The sequence below is a fragment of the Pogona vitticeps genome, chromosome 11, assembly GCF_051106095.1.
Source record: "Pogona vitticeps strain Pit_001003342236 chromosome 11, PviZW2.1, whole genome shotgun sequence".
NCBI lineage: Eukaryota > Metazoa > Chordata > Lepidosauria > Squamata > Agamidae > Pogona > Pogona vitticeps.
The window spans coordinates 6,842,581-6,861,389 of NC_135793.1; the positions used below are offsets into that span (position 1 = coordinate 6,842,581).

Sequence of the window (18,809 nt, forward strand, 5' to 3'; positions counted from 1 at the left end):
TGAATCAGGAATTTAAAAGTGACGGTTAGAAAGATTAAAAACAGGCAAACTGGGTATAGTTTATCAAACAAAACCCAAAGAAGAAATAAATAATAATAATAATAATAATAATAATAATAATAATAATAATAATAATAATAATAATTATTATTATTATTATTATTATTATTATTATTATTATTATTATTATTATTATTATTATTATTATTATTATTATTAAAGATAAAAACCTTATGGAATCCTAAAGATCAACTGTTATATTTTAATGAGAGCATTTGGATAGAAGCCCACTTCTTCAGATATATGAGGTTCCTTTAGATGTGTCCCTAGGGTAGGGATCCAGCCTTACAATAGCTTAGAAAACAGAGTGGGTCCTTCCTTTCCCGTTTCCCTTCTGCAGGTTGTTGAGGCGATGCAATAAAGCAAAATAGAAGGCAGATTATTGCTGACTTTACCCGCTTACATCCTAGGCACTGTTTTCAATTATTGGAATATTGCAATGTTTGGAGGGGGGGGCAGAAATGTTTCCAAGTTCAACAGCCGACCTCGGCACAAAGTTCTTCTGAAGCGCGGACATCCTCTCCAGAGCAACCACGGAACTCCCCGATTGAGAGGATATTGCACAATGAATTTGGGGGGGGGGGGGGAGAGGGACAATCCTATTAAGAATCCCGCTTGCTGCCTAAACCACGAGGACGACGAGAGAACGCAGGCAGCCCCTGAGGGGGCGTGGCTTTGGCGTCACCCGAACGCTCCTCCAACCCTCGACGACCTCCCGCCTAAGCTCCGCCCCCCTCCGTTGTGACGTCGCCCACCCAGGCCCGGCAAGGCCTAGCGCTTCCCTGATTGCTTCGTTCGAGGCGGAGGCGTCGCCAAAATGGCGGCCAAGGTGAGTGAAACGCTGGCGGGAGAAGCCGTTTGTGAGGCAACTGTCTCTTCCCCCCCCGCTTTCTCGCTTCCCTCTCCGCACCCGCCTTATTGGGGGGGGGGGGGGTTTGATACGCGCGATATTGGGCTTATTAATCCTCTTGAAAACTTTCAGAACGGACCTGACACGAGCAGAGGGCGCCTGAGCATGTGCAGAGTGCCCTTCCCTGCGCCCTGGAAGTGACTCGCTTTTGCTCCCTTTTTTTTTTTCTTTCCCTCCTTGGCCCCTCCCGGGACCATGAATCTCACAGGGAATTTGAACGAGATAACAGAGCTTTTTGTTTTTGTTCCACTAGGTTTTCATTTGAGGTCTAATCATTTGCTTTTTAGCTGTTAATACTGTTATGAGGAATGAATATTATAAATAAGTGACATTTTAAGCTTAAGTAAGAAAAATAGAGTGTGGGAAATGGAGGTGTTTGTTAGGATTTTAGGGAGTGGTCACCTTGGTGCAGGAATGTGTGGAAAGTTGGAAGCGTGCACATTTTGATCAGCTTCTGAGTCATTGTGGGTCTTTTGCTCCAGCAAATGCAATGGAGAGCTTTGCAGTTCCTATAAAACTTCAGCAGTGGGCTGGATAGCTGAGTGATTTAAGTATCTGGCCACAAACCCACAGAGCCAGTGGGTTTATTTATTTATTTATTTATTTATTTGATTTGTACCCCATCCATCTGGTCCATAAGACCACTCTAGGCGGCTTCCAATATAACATAAAAATAAAATAACACAACATATTACATAGATCATACAATAACAGATGTAATACAAGACGGAAGAAATAAATAAAGAAAATTAATTGGGAGTTCGATTCTTCTCTGTGCCTCCTGGGAGAAGAGCCAGCCTGGGTAGCCTTGGGCCAGCTGCACAGATCCAGGGTTGCCCCAGAAGAAGGGAATGGCAAACCACTTCTGAGTATTTTATACCTAGAACACCCCAGAAAAGGTTGCCATGAGTCCCAATTGATTCAACACACAATTATTGTTATAAAACTTCAGTAGATGTCAGCCGGGATCCCCTTTATTGGATGCATTTAGTTGGCCGGAATGCATACTGTGGAGATGCAAAAGTCTTCGTGATGTTCTGTGGAGCTTCATAACACAACCATTGAGCACAACAGTTGCTTTATTAATACTCCACTGTACTAATAGCAGTAATTCTTTCTATAGGGTTTTTTTTAATCATCCTGCTGCAAAATGATTTCTATGTATTTAATTGTATCTTCTGTGTTAGACTGAGGTTTGCCTTCTGCAGCTTATATTCCTAGCTAGTTTGTGCCTATTTTGACATGTCCCGGTAGCGCCTTTAAAAAAAGTAATCTTCACTTGCTCCCAACAACTTTGCTCTCTTATTTCACCCCCCTGTGCCCTCAAAGCAAGCAAACAACAACAAAAATGCTCTACTGATGATCTTCTGCAGAAAATCATCCTAATTCATTGAAATAAAAGGGGGAGCCTTGTGGCTGTTATAAAATAGAAATGCAAGAGTAGGCAATACTTAGGCCTCCTGGCAAACCCTACCTTGCCACAAATGTTTGGACTTTTGGTAATTGCTTTAAGAAATGAGGTTTACCCTCCAAATCTTACATCTTGTATGAGTTTTAATTTTTTAATCACTGGCCTATAAAGGTATTGCCTGTTCTTGCATCCTGATTCATGTGTCTCAAGAAGTGGAATGATGTTTCACAGTTCCCCCCCCCCCTTTTTTTTTTTTTTTTTGGTTTAGTGGTTCTTTATTTTCTTCAAGTTTCACAAAATCTGCACTGCTTTTTCTTGGCTCTCTACTTACAATTTCTCCCCCCCCCCCCCCCGTAATGACCATGTTGGGCCACTGCTTTACTCTGACATTGCAATAGGGTGCCTCATAGACAAGGGTTATTTTCTTCTTTTTCTCTGAGCATCTTATTCCCTTTGGAGCCAGAAGTGGGCACCTCAAGATACAAAAAAAATATATGAGCAGGACTACATTTTCCCCTTCCTTTGTTTCCGTTTCCCCCTGTCACAAATGCGTACTTTCTCTCTCACTAATCCTGATGCTAACTTTTGGTTCTTTCTTTCTCCATCCCCACCCATTAGGCTACTGAGGAGGGAAGGTCAGATTCATCTTGTCATATGTCTAAACTGATGTCTCACATAGCTTCCCTCTTCCCATTGTTCCGACCATTTCACTACACTCCCCCTTTGATCATTTACACAGGCTGAAACAACAATAATATGTGTGGTGCCATTACGTGTAACAGATTTATGGTGGCATGATCTTTCATGCACAGACAACCTGATTCTTCAGAAGCTAACGTGGCTACCCTCGGAAATTATAGAGAGAACTTGTTTTCCCCTACTCATGTGCATTACTTTCTCTGCTCCAGTGTTCCCTGCCTTGTAGAGATGTTACACTGTGTTCGGTAGAACTTATGCATCTTCCTTCCATGTGCTGTCAAATCAGTTCTGAGTTATGGCGACCCTTTTGAGGTTTTTCCCAGAACTGAGTACCCAGAAGGGGTTTCCCATTCTGGTCTTCTGAGAGCACCCTGGGACTGTGCAGCTTGCCCAAGGCTACACAGGCTGGCTCTTCTGAGATGCACAGCGAGGCATCAAACTCCGAACCGCTGGTTCCATAGTCAGGTACCTAAACCACCGAGATATCCAACCAGCTCTGGACTTAGACATACTAATAACTGTGTGCTATCAAGTCAGTTCTGACTTAATGACAATTCTTTTCAGGGTGGTCTTGGTAAAGAGTTATCACAAGTGGCAATTCATTCCCTTCTTGTGTTATACATGCTATTTTAAATTCTATTGTAGCTTACACGTGGGACTGCACTGTCTGTGCATCTAAAGGTGTTTTGATCTTTATCATTTCTGGGGAATAGGCTGAATAAAGAAGGGGTTTTGTTCTGCTAGGAGTTCTAAAACTAGGCAGAGGCGGAAATACGTTGAGCCTTTAGAAGTTCCGGCTGCATTGGTAGTAGAAAGTTAATTTGCCCTGAAAATTATACTTCTTTGAGGGTGATAGTGTAGATATTTCCAAGAGATCCCAAGAGTACTTCAGAACTGTGTTTCTCAGAGTTATCTCAGAACTGTAGGTAGACAACGGGATGACAACCTTAGCATTTTCCACAAAATGCAATGCACCTGATCACATGGTGCTTGTATGCCAGCAATCCTCTCAATCGTATACTAACACTGGGGCTATTTCTTTCACCACCACCCCACCATTATATACCATGGATTTTAATAGAAGGATGTATGTTTTCCAAGATGAACTCCAATAAGAAAGAACCAGCAGAATGGCTACCAGGATCAGTAAAACCATACCTCATTCAGTGTTTTCAGTGTATGGATTAGCAACTGTTGCCAATAATGCTACAAAAAATACTACAACTTTTCCGAGCAGTTCGATGGTGCTGGACTCGCTGGCATGCAGAGTTGATATTAAAAATCACATATGAATTCCCCCTAATTGGGCATGTGTAAGAGGGGGGGGGGATGGCTATATCTCCCATGAGCCAGAGGCGATCTTCTCCTTGAATGTTAAGCCTTGCTGGCATTATATTATGTTTCACTCATTATTCTCAACCTTTGGTTTGTTTCCTGCCATGCCTGTTATCGTGATGGGGATTCATTAGGATGTTTTCCAGTAGTCACATCAGGCTTTGACCTTTGCTGCCACTTCTTTTTTAGAATCCCTCAGAAAGAAATACACACACACACACACACATATATACACATAGGAAGCTGCTTTCTACTGAATTAGACCTTTGGTACATTTAACACAGAAATGTCTCTACTCTGACTGTGGTTCTGTGAGCTTTGAGGATGGAATTTCCCCCAGACCTACACTGGAGATGCTAGAGAGATTAAAGCAGAGGCTGTACTTTGGTGATGAGCTATGGCTGTTCTCTATGAGTTCCTGTTGCTTCTGGCTGTGAAATGGTAAATGGGTTAAACTGCAGAAGCCTCTGTGCTGCAAGGTCAGAAGACCAGCCATTGTGAGATCGAATCCACACAACGGAGTGAGCTCCCATCACTTGTCCCAGCTCCTGCCAACCTAGCAGTTCAAAAGCATGTTTTGACATATAAAGCCCTAAACGGCTTGGGCCCTGGATACTTGAAGGACCGCCTCCTTCCATATGAGCCTACCAGGCTGTTAAGATCTTGCCAGGGGGCCCTTTTGAAAGAGCCATCCCTCAAGGAGGTAAGAGGGATGGCTTGTAGACAAAGGGCCTTCTCGGCAGCTGCCCCCAGACTATGGAACGCCCTCCCAACTGAAATTCGCCTGGCGCCGACACTGATGATATTTCGGCGCCAGGTCAAAACCTTCCTGTTCCAGAAGGCTTTTAATTGAAATAATATTAACTGTGGGTCCTAATGATGGCAATTTTAATTGTATTTTTAATTGTATTTTAATTGTATTTTAACTGTATTTTAATCATTTTATTTTACTGCATTGAATTTTAATTGTTGTAAGCCGCCCAGAGACCTTTGGGTAGAGTGGGCGGCATATAAATTAAATAAATAAATAAAATAAATAAAATAAATAAGTAGATAAATAGGTACCACCACAGTGGGAAGGTCATGGCATTCCGTGTCTAGTCGCGCTGGCCACGTGACCATGGAAACTGTCTTCGGACAAACGCTAGCTCTATGGCTTGGAAACGGGGATGAGCACTGCCCCCTAGAGTCGGACACGACTGGACTAACTGTCAAGGGGAACCTTTAATATTAAGTTTAATTAAATAATTATATGCTTTCATGTCACTTTTGACCTATCATGATCTTTCCAAGGGTTTGTAGGTATCCTTAGAAGTGATTTACTGTTTCCTTTTTTCAAAGAGATGCTCTAGTCTAGGTGATCCAAGGATATACAGGCTGGATTTTTCTAGTTCAGCATATGGCAAAATCTTTGGGTTGATTAAACATGGTCCTTATAAATTAAGTATAGTTCTATGGCAGTGAAAGGTCCACAACTGGAGACCCAATTTATTATTAATATATAGAAGGAGAGGAATTGTGCTAGAAGTGTTAAACTTCTGCTTGAGCCTCCTCATAGGCAACTGAAAGGATCATCTCCTTAAGCAGGATCTGGCTGAGCCTTGCAAGTTTAATGGGATTTTTTTTAAAAAACCCACAAATAAATCCTCCTTCAGAATAATTGCTTCAGAAATAATTACTGGGCAACCAAGTGATGTACAGAAGCGCTTTCCTAATCATCCTGTGGTTGACTTCAGTAGATACCTCAAAGCAAAGCAATTAGTGCCATTCAGGAGCTGAGTTAATTCCAGAAGTCACAGCACAGTTCCTGGCCCCGTAAATACTGTGGAACGTGTGTTATTAATAAATGTAGCTTCACACAGCAAATGAAGAAGTGCCTCCCACACAGCCCACCCACTCCATGGTGCAGTTTCCAAATGTGTTGTGTGTGTCCAAATAGCCACTTGGGTAATTTTGACATGGCCACGCACAGGAGAGAAAATGCCTCTCTTGTACGGTCATAGACCAGAACTGTAACGTGTGAAGTTTCATTTAAATGGCCAGTGGGGAAACTTCAGATGTATTGGACTGCCATCCCCATAAACTTCTTTCCAGTACCTGTTTTACCTTAGATACTTGGATTCTTGGCATATCTTTTGCCCTGCAGGTTTGTAGGAAGGACGAGTCACTTGTACAGCCCATTCCATCATCCCACCTACAATTGATCCTTTTTTCATGATGTTCCTAGAAATGTAAAAAAAAAAAAAAAATCTTCCCCTTTAGCAATAAAATGTATGTGGTGGAAGAAACCTAAAGGTGTAAGGAGAATTTCTCGATGTAAAATATAAATTCGTAGTATACCGGGTATTTAAATGTTCTGTTAACATAAGGCAGAGAGCATTTTATCGCTTTGTAAACCAGAATCTGAAAATCTGCCCATAAATCCCCTTTATTATATATGGGCCTTCTCATGAGCAAACAATCTCCAGCAGTTGTATTCTCCCTCCCCTCCCATTCTTTTAAAGCTCTTGCTTGTTCATTAACATTTGGTAAATTTAAAGTGTGAGAGTTAATTAGTCTCTGCTCTGGAAGGAAGAAAAACCCTCTATCTTTTCCCTTTTTTGCATGGTTTCTTATTTATACAGAGTCACAGATCCTTCTGTGCTCTTTGACATTGGTAATTTCTGTAGTTTTCTTCCTTGCATTTTCCACCTGTTCTGCCTCATCTTTCTGCCTGTTACTCTGTTCAACATAGTGATCAGTTTTCTTTATTTCCTGCAATTTTTCTGCTCCAGTTAGGGTGATAACCTGAGCTTACGCAGAAGACAGAGGTCAGGATTAAATCGCCAACATACCCAGGAGATTTCAGTCCCCAAATTAGTTCAGGTTTTGTGCCAGAGAGCTCCATCTTCTATATTATTCTAGATGAATGTCACGTCCCCGCCTGTCCCCTGGTGGTTTCACCTTGCAAAGGGCACAAGCTATGTGTCGTTGACTTCATCAGCATTGTTTATTAATAATAATAGAGGTCCAGGCAATGTGTCATTTTAAATAGAACCAAATAGAAGTTGTTTATTAATACAGGTGATGGAGGTACAATCTATGTCTTTAACTCTTAACCAAAGATCCCACTTCATCCACCCTCAACCGCCAACCCTTTCTCTCTCTACTCCAAACTCCCAGTTCCCAAAACCTCCCTTCTCAACTCTCTATCTCTCACAACCCCAGTCTCTCTCTACTCCCCCTCCTGCAGAGACTCTTATATCTGGTGACTCTCCTTGGACCATGCAAATAGCTTATTACTATATTCATGACCTGGGTGGTCGCCACAATGAAGTTTCTGTATTCTTCGAGGGGCATTAAGCGAGTGCACCCTGCTTCCCTTCTGATGGGAAGCAAAGAATTGCTGTGGGAGGATGGACATGGGCTTGAACGTTTGCCCCACAGATGCTTTGAATTCCCTTGGCCACTTTTCACAAGCAAAGCTGAAAGAGAACTATTGTTGGAAAGAGACCAAGGAAATGAACTCCGATTTGATAGGTGAGGGCTCGTCTGTCATCTAGGCCAGCGATGGCGAACTTATGGCATGCGTGCCACAGCTGGCATGCAGAGCCCTTTCTGCAGACATGTAAGCCACAAGTCGCCGGATCTCTACTCTCCCCCCCCCCCGCTCCCCTGGCAGCCAAACCTACGGAGGCAGCTGCAGCTGTGGTGCTGGCGCTTTGACAGACGGCGGGCCAGGATCTGGAGCAGCTGGTGCTGGCGGCGGATCCAGAGTGGAGTCTCGAGGCACCTCCGTGCCTGGGATTCCCCCTCCCGCCACCACTTCCAGTGCCTCCACTTCTGGTTCCGCCGCCACCCGCTGGTTTTTGTGTTTGTGTTTTCCCCCACTCGGACCCAAAAAGGTTTGCCGTCACTGATCTAGGCCAATGGCTCCCTACCTTGGGTTCCCCCAGGTGTTCTTGGACTGAAACTCCCAGAAGCCTTCACCACTAGCTGGGCTGGCCAGGATTTCCGGGAGTTGTAGTCCAAGAACATCTGGAGACCTTAGAGATGAAAAGGTCTGGAAAAGGTGTTTTTTTTTTCCCCAAAAAAGCCGGGTTTTGTTTTTGTTTTTCTGGAAAAATTAGAAAAAGAATGGAGTGTGGAATATGTTATTTTACCATGATAGATGATATATCTGTGACATGACATTCAAACTATATAACATGAAGACCTTAATGAAGAGTTTCCAAGACTTTATGTATTTAAGTTCTAGCCATTATACTGGCACACAATCCTCCTGGCCTTTCTTTTATTGAAAATATCTGTAAGTGCTGACGCTTTTGGAGAACGTCTGATGATCATTTTAGGAAGTGAGATGCTGTAATAGCAGGCACTAAGCCTGATTCAGCACTGCTCTAATGTTCTTTTCCTTATCTAGGGTCTCCAGAACTGCCTTTAAAAATAAAGTGGAAACACATTTGCTGGATTCCTGAAAGGTCGCTAGAGTTTCGATGAGAAAGCAAGGTGTTGCATGGGGTGATAGCAGACGTCATGGGGAAAATATGTTAATATGAGTCCAGAAATATAGTCCAAATATTGCTAGTGGTTTTTGTCTCAGGGAGGGTTTGATTTTTTTTTTTTATTGTAAGGGTTTTGACAGTGATTTACAGTTTAGCAGCATCTTTAAGATCATCATCCGTCATCCACAACATATAAGGTGCTTAACAGAGTAACGCAAGTTAAAATGTCAGTTCTTACACAAAGGAGCTTATGGATACTTCAGAAACGATAGTCCAGAAAAAGTAATTTCAGGCTACACAGCTCAACGAAACGAAAGTTCTCGAAGACACAGTAAACAGCTTCCCTACCATATAAATATGTTTTAGATGATCTGCTCATTTGCTCTTTTGGTTCTGTTTCATTGTGAACATTCCTTGCTATTCACAGTAACGAGGGTTTTGCTTGTTGAAATACTTACATGCATTTGTGTCTGCGGGCTGGATAGCTCCGTGGTTTAAGTAAAACTGGCTATGGAGGTAGAGGTTGGCAGTTTGATTCCCCACTGCGCCTCTAGGGAGAAAGGCCAGCCTTTGTGACCTTGGGCAAGCTGCATCGCCTTCTTCTGGGTACCTCCAGAAGGGAATGGTAACCCACTCTTGAATAATCTCCTATCTAGAAAACCCTGAAAAGGGTTGCCTTAAGTCAGAACTGACCTGTTGCAGGAGCAGCAGTAGTAGTAGTATTGTGTGTTTATTTTTTAAGACTGTAATTTCTTGAAGTGGCTTTATGGGACAGTGAAGTTAAGATTGCTTACATTCTTTAGTGATCCTCATTATGCAAATGAGCTGCACACAGCCCACTTCACTCCTCCCGCCCTTCACAAGAATGAGTACAAAACAAATAAGTTCCTATAGCACCCAAACCTGGGAGTATTGTTATTGCATGTAGCAAACTAAACCAGGATTTGTATTCGCAAAGGCTTTCACGGCTGGGATCTAATGGTTGTTGTGGGTTTTTCGAGCACTCTGTGCTGTCCTCTGAAGATGTCGGCCACAGAGACTGGCGAAACATTAGGAAGAACAACCTTCAGAACACGGCCAAAGAGCCCGAAAAACCCACAACAACCATTAAACCAGGATTGTATGTCAGTTTGTGGATCCTGGCTTGCTTGTGTAATTAAATCAATCATCCAGAGCTCAGACTTACAGTAATGCTACACCTTCCATACTGTAATACTGTCTCTCACAAAGGGAAGACGGAAGCAGAACCAAACAGGTCATATTCTTTAGCAGGTCCCTTGTCCGTGTTTATGAATCTGAAATCCTGTCTTAAAGTCAATCAGAGTGGATTTGATTTAAATCAATTTAAATCACAATATAAATCATGATTTAAATCTCTAGTCTGCAGGCACTTTATTTTAAAAATCCAGTTTAATTTTTTTAAAAAAAATTGTTTAAATCAGTTTTTTAAAAAATAAAACATGATTTAATCAATTATAATATAAATCGATTTGATTTAAATCATATCCAGCCTGATGTGAAAGCAGCTGTCTTTTTGGAACTTAGTCCAAGCTGGATGAACTGATTTTTGTTAACCAGGCAAATCCATATTCTTTTATTTCCTTTGGCCTCTACTCGCCACCCCCAGGTAGCAAAATGGGCAGCTACTCCCATAGCCTTGGCCTCTGCTAATGCCTCTGCTTCCAGCAAAGAACAATCACAGTCTCCTCAAGTTAAGACACATCAGGTAAGATTTCTGAGACCTCTTTGATCATTAAAAAAAGAGATGCAAGGTATATAGATATTGGTTTGCAGGAAACAGAATATTGTAGGAGACTGGAGAACTTTGTTATGTTTGGAAAATATAACCTTTAAGTAGGGAGAGAGAAAATGTGGCCCTCCAGATGTCAGTGGACTGAAAGTCCCATTAGAATTAGAGTGGATGATGAAAGATGGTGGGCATTTCAGTCCATTTAGCTTTGCAGATGTTTCAAACCCTTACCCTATTGTTTATTCCAGCACAAGTTTATTCTGCTTTTAGGATGCTATATCATAGGCTATTGCAGATGATCAAACAAAAGAGAGGGGCTGAAGCGAGAACTTGATGTTAATATCTAAGTTTCTATGAAAATGTTAGCCTTCCCTTTGAGGGTCCCCAGTGTCAAACATTCCTCAAAGCAATTTTTAAAAATGAGATTTCTAAAGTTGTAATGTGTGGTAAGCAAAAAAAATGTTAATATGTACATAATATTGGAAGGAAGTTTTGCCTCTAAACTACAACTCAGATATGACCCCGTAGGAGGAATTTTTGGCTACAGCATCCTAAGGCATTTGTAGATTTTGATGTTATAGTGAAATTCATATTTGTTCTCCCAAAGATGGCTCCAGTATGCATCTCATAGCATCTGTGTGTTATATGCAGGGTGGATTTGATTTAAATCATTTTCGATCACTACAGGGTGGATAATATTTTTTAAAAAATCAGATTTAATTTTTAAAAAATCATTGATGGTTACCTCCTGTGATTTAAATCATTGTAAGGTACATAAAAATCAATGATTTTAAATTCAGGTTTATCTGATTTTTTTTTAAAAAAAAAAATTCAGCCTGGTTTATATCAAATCCACTCTGGCTGTGCAGTTAAACTGCTATCCTGCAGCTGAAACTGTGCGCTCTCTCTTTCTTCCAGCTTCCGATTTATAATGCTCCACCTTTGAATTCAAAATACATTGAAGAAGAGCCAGGTCGCTTGCAAACTGGAATTTCAGTAGTAAGAAAAACAACAAGTCACTACATTAATGGCTTCAAGGTAAGAATATGAATCATTGTAATGGGGCATTGCGTACAGGCTTTTTTCTGCAAGTGTGCACATAGGTCAATAAGAGCTGAAATGGAAGAGCAAATATTTATTTAGGTGTAAACAATATAAGAGGTGATCATGGTGTGGTGTGGTTTGCTCCATTTTGTGGTGACCACCTCTGTTTTCAGTAAGGGACACTCTGTCCCACCCTTAGATTGAATGTCTGCATCTTTGCTAATTTTGAACTTATGTGTTTGCCATCTTTGTAGTCAAAAGTTAGAAACAAGAATCAAAGGTGTTCCTGTTTTAGGTCTGATTCTGTTGACTCCTCAAATCTTTTTATTCTCATGAATTTTAAGAATGTCTCTTGGTTTTTTCTTGTCTTTCTCAACTTGGGCGGGAGTGACCTCTTGTGGCGTAAGTTTAGAGTAATTCCTCTGTGTATTTTTCTTCATAAGAACTCTGGGCAGTGTTAACAGAAATAACTCGTCACAACATTAGTAATCTTTTTTCCTGTGATAATCTGCAGTGTGCTGTAATCCCATGCACTCAAATTCTGGGTGTTTTCTTTTTTTGGAAATCTCTTCCACCGAAATGGAGGAGACCAGTTATAAAATGGGAAATTGCCTAAACACTGTCAGTGATGACATTTGTAAACCAAAGAGATTACTTTGTTGCTAAAAATCTTGTAAAGGTTAGGCAGAGAAAACTGTCTTTTCTGTTTGTACAGGATGCCTACCTTTTTGTCAAAAATGGAATAATATCTTCCATACAGTTTGGAAAAGGTGGGTGAGTATATGCAAAGCTTAAAACATCATCTCTGTTGATCCTCATTCGGCTGTTTGGATCAGAAACCAGCTTAAAATTCGGGGGGGGGGAGGAAAGAACTCCGTTTTCCTTAAAGATCAAGTCCCACTGAGAATACAACCCGTTTGATGCATGTTCCAGTGGTTTGAGGCTTGAAACATGTTTTCATCACTATGTTATGCCAATTATCAGAAAATAATACTGAAGTAAGGTGTTTTCCTTATTTTCAAGATGCCTATGTTTATCTGAAGAACCCACCTCCAGAATTTCTTCCCAAAGTTGGTGTGATTACAGTTTCAGGACTGACTGGCCTTGTCTTAGCAAGGAAAGGTAAGGAGTAGCATAGCCTCAGTTTACATGTATTAAAAGATTTATTCTATTTAAAAATCTAGGCGATAGATGGCTCATAGGCAGGCCATTTTGCTTATACGTGAGCAGCTGCAGTAGCCGAAATCATGCAAGGAAACATTTGTGTTAACTGTGCAATATGTTAATACTGTCAGTAAAAAAAAAAACTTTCCTATTCATGGGAGTACTTCTTGTATGGATGTGGTGTTAGGAGTTGCATCTAAGTTCATTTACAGCTATATCCATGTTCATCCTTCGGCATGTGTGTAGCTGATGAAGAGTGCAGAGCCTCATAATAAGACCTAAAACCGACTCTGCTCCTGGATCCTTCTGATGCTTCATTCCCACAAACTGTAGAAGATTTGGGGGAAACTAGGAATCGTTGGTGCAGTTATAAAACTTGAAAGGGGAACATGGGAAGTTGCCGTAACTAGGTGAAAGTGTTGATCAAGTCTAGGTCACTATAGTGAGCCGAAGATAGATTAGGATCTACTAGTAAATCTTCAGGCGGTATGCAGTCACATCAAGCCTTGTCAGTTTGATTGTTGCTTAGTATTGGTTTAATAATTCATTTGTTTTTGGTAGGGTCCAAATTTAAGAAAATCGCCTATCCTTTGGGACTTGGCACACTGGGTGTATGTGTTTGCTATCCAGCACAATCAGTACTTATTGCCAAGGTAAGCCCTCTTTTAAGACTTGTGACTTCTTGACATGCTTCTATGTTTCCCATTTTGTTTTAAGAATCTTGCTATCAGTGAAAGTTTGAAATTCCAGTTGAAGGCCTAAATTACAAGGCTCTTCTTCCTCTGCTGACTGAACCATCCTGTTTTATTTGGAGAAGTCGATTAGCCTTGCCTACTCCAGAATAATCTGAAAGTACAATAACAGTTCTAAAATTAAACTAGGTAACGGGCGGAAAAGTTTATGCTGTGAGCCACGCAACCTATGAAGCAGCAGGATCACTATGGAGGAAAAAATCTCCTGCAGAGATGCCACACGCCCAGAAGAGAGATGCTCAGGTAAGCCTCTTACGTTTTTCAAGATGTACCTTTGAGTCATGCATATTCAGGTACATATTTGGGATCCATGGATCCTCTTTTGGATCCATGTTGTGGTCAACCCTCATCCCCATCAGTGGAACGTCTTGCCCCAAATCCAGGTTTTATGGTAGAATTTTCACAGAATTAGAATTGTAAGGCAGCTGTTTCATAATATTGTCATCTTAAGAGTTTCCACCTTTTGCGATATTGAGTTTGCTTGTTTTTTTAAATGGGGTGGGGCAGGAATTGTTCCAAACAGAACCCCATTGCTTCTTGCCGTTAGGGTCCCAGCTAAAGGTACAAAGTATGGTGTCAATAGAGTGATGGATTAGGACTCTGGAGATCAGGGATCGAATCCCCTGCTCAGCCATGGAAGCTCGCTAATGGAGTGATGGAACTGGTAAAACCACTCCTTAAATGTCTCGCTTACCTTGAAAGCCCTATTAGGGTCACTAGAAGTATGTCTAACCTTCAGCACATTGAAATTTCAAGTGTGGCCAGAAAGAAATCCAGAACTCAATCAGTACATTTTTTTAATCCATGTGGATGAAGTTTTAAGTATGTGACTAGAAGGACAAAATGTTGCAGCTCTCCAGCATCAGTCTATTGCAGTGGTTCCCAGCCTTGGGTCACCCAGGTGTTCTTGGACTGCAACTCCCAGAAACCCCAACTACCACAGCTGGTGGCAAAGGCTTCTGGGAATGGTAGTCCAAGAACACGTGGATGGCACAAGGTTGGGAACCACTGATTTACTGCATTATGAGGTTCCAAGAACCCCCAAGGTTGTACTATCTGTGTTGGGAAAATGAAGGCTATTCTGCTCAGTTTCAGATTTGTCCATTTTGTTTGTTATGATTTGTTACATGCTGCCAGTGCATGTGGCTTATTCCCTTGAAAAATGAGCAAGATAGAGGCCATTACCCACCCTCTTTTCATCTAAATCTAGGGTTATAGTAGCACTTAGTTTAAAGATGTCTCAGTTAGCTGATGGATTATGTTTGTGTCAATTTACAGATGCAGGAAGCTGCCTTATCACAGGCCAGGCTGTTTGTACAGCTAGACCAGTATTGTCTGCTCTGACAACAGGTCTCACAAAGAGCCCTTTTCCTTCAGCTCTTTCCCAGTCTTTATCTAACAAGACCCAAACCTGGGATCTTCAGCATGCAAACCATGCTATCTGCTACTGCAGTGTGATCTCCTTCCTGAGAGAAGGGGCTCCTCACCAACAACAGTATGAGAAAGAGAGAGAGAGATGCCTCTTCTAAATAAGACGTTCCCCCATACACAAATAATTATATTTTAAAAGATAATTAATGATCCAAATATTGAATAATTGGGTATACCATCTTAAATTATTCAAAAGAATTGTAATCCATCCCAAGTGCAGCCAGTAGTTTAGATTAAAGATGGATGGCTCCGATCATCTTCCGTTGGCGAGTTTTAGTCTAACTGCATTATTTCCTGCAGTTTTATATGCATTGTAAGCTGCAAATGGTTTGCAGCCAGAAGTGCTGGATAGCTCAATGGTTTGGGCATCTGACTATGGAGCCAGAGGTCGAGTCCAGACTCCTTGACATAATGACCCATAGGGTCCTTTCCAGCTCTGCAGCTCTAAGTTGATGATGGGACCTCCTAACTGCATTCAGGTCTATGTATTAGCCTGAGAAGTGAATTTGATTGATTTGCATAACAACATCCTCCAGAATCTCCTAACTTATTGGGTAGTGAAAGGAAAATAACACATAACCTTCATGCCCCGTTCTTCCTGGACTAGCACTTCAGAGCAGAGCTAGCCTTGAAAATCTGCAGCATTTACTGTCAATGTGCAGGCAGAATCACCCTTTTTGTGTTATGTTCTATGCTGTCAAGTTGGAATTGATTTTTAGTGACCTTACTAGGGCTTTTGAGGTCAGTGAGATATTTAGGGAGTGGTTTTACCAGTTCCTCTCCCCCAGTGAGTTTCTGTGGCTGAGCAAGGATTCGAACCCGGGCCTGCCGAGTCCTAGTCCATCACTCTGTCCCCTACACTACACAAATGACCCTCGTATCCTAGTCTAATTGAAAGAGAAGAACCAAATGAATAAATATTCTCCTACTTAAATGGCAATTCTTATTTGCCATAGATAGCCAGTTATGCAGCTGTCTTAAAGCCTCGTCCCAGCCCTTATACTTGAAGCCTAAGTACCTCTTCCATGCTGAAATTTGATGAGTATTAATAGAAGCTACTGTTTTAAGAGATAATACTTGGATGTACCAATGATTGTATGGGGGGGGGGGAATACCTTTTTTCTATAACTCTTGTAGTTAGAAACCACATCATTTATTAAAAGATAAGACTTGTGTGGTTTTTCTTTCAGCTGCAGGAAGATTCCAGCCCAGGGTTGAAAACACAGCAGAGCATTTCGGAGGCTTCTGAGGCCACCCATGCATCCCAGGGAAAGGCAGAAGCACTGGAGATGCAGTTTCGTGCCGCCAGGACCTTTGGCCAAAAAGATTCCATCTCTCTGACGCCTGGAGAGAAGGCGCCAAGTCTCAGAACAGGTGTGGCGTCCAAAGTAGCGTCGCTACTTCCTGATCAGTAGGGCCTGGAGGTGCTGGCAGTGCGGGCCAGCTGCCGGCAGCCAAAATCTCCCACAATGCCCAAGAAGAAGGCAGGGAACTTCTTTCTGCTTGACCACCGAACTTCGTTCCAGATCCGTTCTTGGGAAGCACATTCCAACTCCAAGTAGGGCTGTCCATGCCCTGCATGGACACGATTCAGCTATATGGAAGAGTACTTCTCTCATTTTTCTATGCATTTCCTGTGTTCCTCCAGTGATTCAGTATCCTGGATTATTTAAAGGATGTTCAGAAGAAGATTGTTAGTTTTACAGTTTTAAGTGTAGGGTGATACCATTGTTGGACCTGTAATTACTCCTTTGTGTAATTAGCAGACCCTTCGTCTGAAGTCTGGGATGGAACCTTTCAACCATAGAATCACAGAAGAATTGAGTTGGAAGGGGCCTCTAAGGCCATCAGGTCCAACCTCCTGCTCAGGGTAGGAACCCAAGTCAAAGCAGACCTGACAGACCGCTTATTGGACCACTTAAAATAAACCAGACCAGTTGCAAGCTTTCGTGGATAGCTCAGTGGTTTAGGCATCTGGCTACAGAGCCAGCGGTTGAGAGTTCAGTTCCCCACTGTGCCTCCCTGACAAGGGGCTGGACTCGATGATCCAAAGGGGCCCTTCCAGTTCTGCTGTTTAAAGATGATGAGGGTGATGATGGAGTAAATCCCACTTCATTAGGAGCCTCGTGGCATAGAGGTTAAACTGCTGCAGTGCAACCAAAACTGTGCTCATGACCCGGGGTTCTATCCCAGGTAGCTGGCTTGAGGTTCACTCAGCCTTCCATCCTTCTGAGGTTGGTAAAATGTGTACTCAGCTTGCTGGAAAGGAAGGCAACGTGTAGCCTGCGTCTTATAAACCGCCTAGAGAGTGCTTTAAGTGCTATGAGGCAGTATAGAAGCAGCACGCTTTGCCGTTTGCTTTTCCATCAGGTTGGATGCCACTCTTCATGGACAGTATAGAAAAATTGTAGATAAGAATGTCAAAAATTCATGGCAGATGTCTGGACCAGGTCTGCCTGCCTGAAGTGATTTGCCTAGGTTGCAAATGTCATTTGGTGTGTGTGTGCGTGCACAATGCATGGTTGGAATTTTCCGTCCCAAACTTCAGACAAAGGATTTGCTAATTACACAAAGAAGTAATTACAAGTCCAAAAAAGGTATCACTCTACTCTTATAGTTGGGCTATTTTAAGGGCCAGGTGGCCTTTTCCTAATTCTTACTTTTGCAAAGTACAGAATATTTATCTGGTTCACTCAGAACAAAACTCTTGAGGGGATCTATGTCAGCTGTGAGGAACACAGGCTTCTGATTTTTCCTGAGGTGCTATAAAATTCTACAAGACACTCTGGATCATGTTCAGAAGTCAAATGTCCTTCCCTGACAAGACCAAAAATATTAGCAGATTTTAGTTTTCAGAGCTTATAGCTGGTAACTAATCCTTGAAGGATATGTTTCACCTGCTTAGGATGGCAGGGAATACACAAAGCAGAGAAGCCACCAAATGATGATGTCACAGGAATGGAAATGTGGGCCTTTGGAGAATCCCAGAAAGCCAAGTTTCAGGGGCTGAAGCGTCCCACCACCTCCTCGTAAAATCAGTTGCATGGCTGGAAAATAAGTTGGTTAGGCAAATTCAGCAACACAGTGCTGCTCGGCGTTCGTGTGTCCAGTCCCGGAAACATTTAAGAAAGTAGTGGGGAGGGCAGGCCCCTCCCGGGACTCTGGGGCTCATGTTGGCTCTGTATTTCGTTAGTAGATGAGTCTCGAACACTCACACCCCACCCTCTAACACTTTTCTATATTTATCAGATGTGTCGAAGCCTTCAAAGTTTAAACCAGACCCCAGCCTCATGGACTACGGCCAGTCCAGCCCTGAAGATAAAGACATGTACAGCATGAGAAGCTAACACCTCATGACTCTCCAGCGGACTGCAGGAACGAGGGGACATTAAAATGAAACCGTTGTTTAATTTGTCACTGCACTCTGTGATGTTTAATCAGGTGTTTTCTTCGTCACCGCTTTCTACTGCCAAATGACTCGCCTTTCATTTCCCTAGTCTCATTTTTTCTACCACTTCCCCTGCTTCCAAAAAGTGCTTTCTTACGTTCAGAAGTGTTGTCGGCCTCTTGATACAGCCAGCCAGCCTCAGGGCTTCACGGGAGGTGGTCGCTTCGCAAGGAGGTGGTTCGTGCCAGTCCCTTGGAAAGCATCGCTCTGTGTTGCTTTTGCTCAGCTCTGATTCCCGTGTGAGATTAAAAGAAATCTTTTATGATCCTTATAGTGTTTTCTGATCCAGCCAAACAGTAACATCTGGCTAAATAAGTTGAT

The 18,809-nt window shown here is 42.2% G+C and overlaps 1 protein-coding gene across 2 annotated transcripts; it reads left to right on the top strand.

Annotated features, from left to right (window-relative positions):
• The first annotated feature begins 745 nt into the window (after positions 1-745).
• Positions 746-18,753, top strand: APOOL (apolipoprotein O like). Of its 2 annotated transcripts, none has more exons than XM_020810412.3 (9): positions 746-889; positions 10,527-10,625; positions 11,568-11,687; positions 12,409-12,463; positions 12,717-12,815; positions 13,419-13,510; positions 13,739-13,852; positions 16,231-16,414; positions 18,290-18,753. In XM_020810412.3, the coding sequence occupies exons 1-9, from the start codon at positions 878-880 to the stop codon at positions 18,385-18,387; spliced, it is 873 nt and encodes a 290-aa protein (XP_020666071.3). In that variant the 5' UTR covers positions 746-877; the 3' UTR covers positions 18,388-18,753. The 2 variants fall into 2 exon arrangements, with proteins under 2 accessions (XP_020666071.3, XP_078236889.1); XM_078380763.1 differs by having other exon boundaries at positions 16,237-16,414.
• Positions 18,754-18,809: the final 56 nt, after the last annotated feature.

Excerpts from the sequence above, each read along its gene's own strand:
- APOOL (XM_020810412.3), top strand. Across the intron at positions 13,511-13,738 it reads AATCAGTACTTATTGCCAAG|GTAACGGGCGGAAAAGTTTA; the intron begins GTAAGCCCTCTT and ends AAATTAAACTAG. Across the intron at positions 16,415-18,289 it reads GGCGCCAAGTCTCAGAACAG|ATGTGTCGAAGCCTTCAAAG; the intron begins GTGTGGCGTCCA and ends TATATTTATCAG.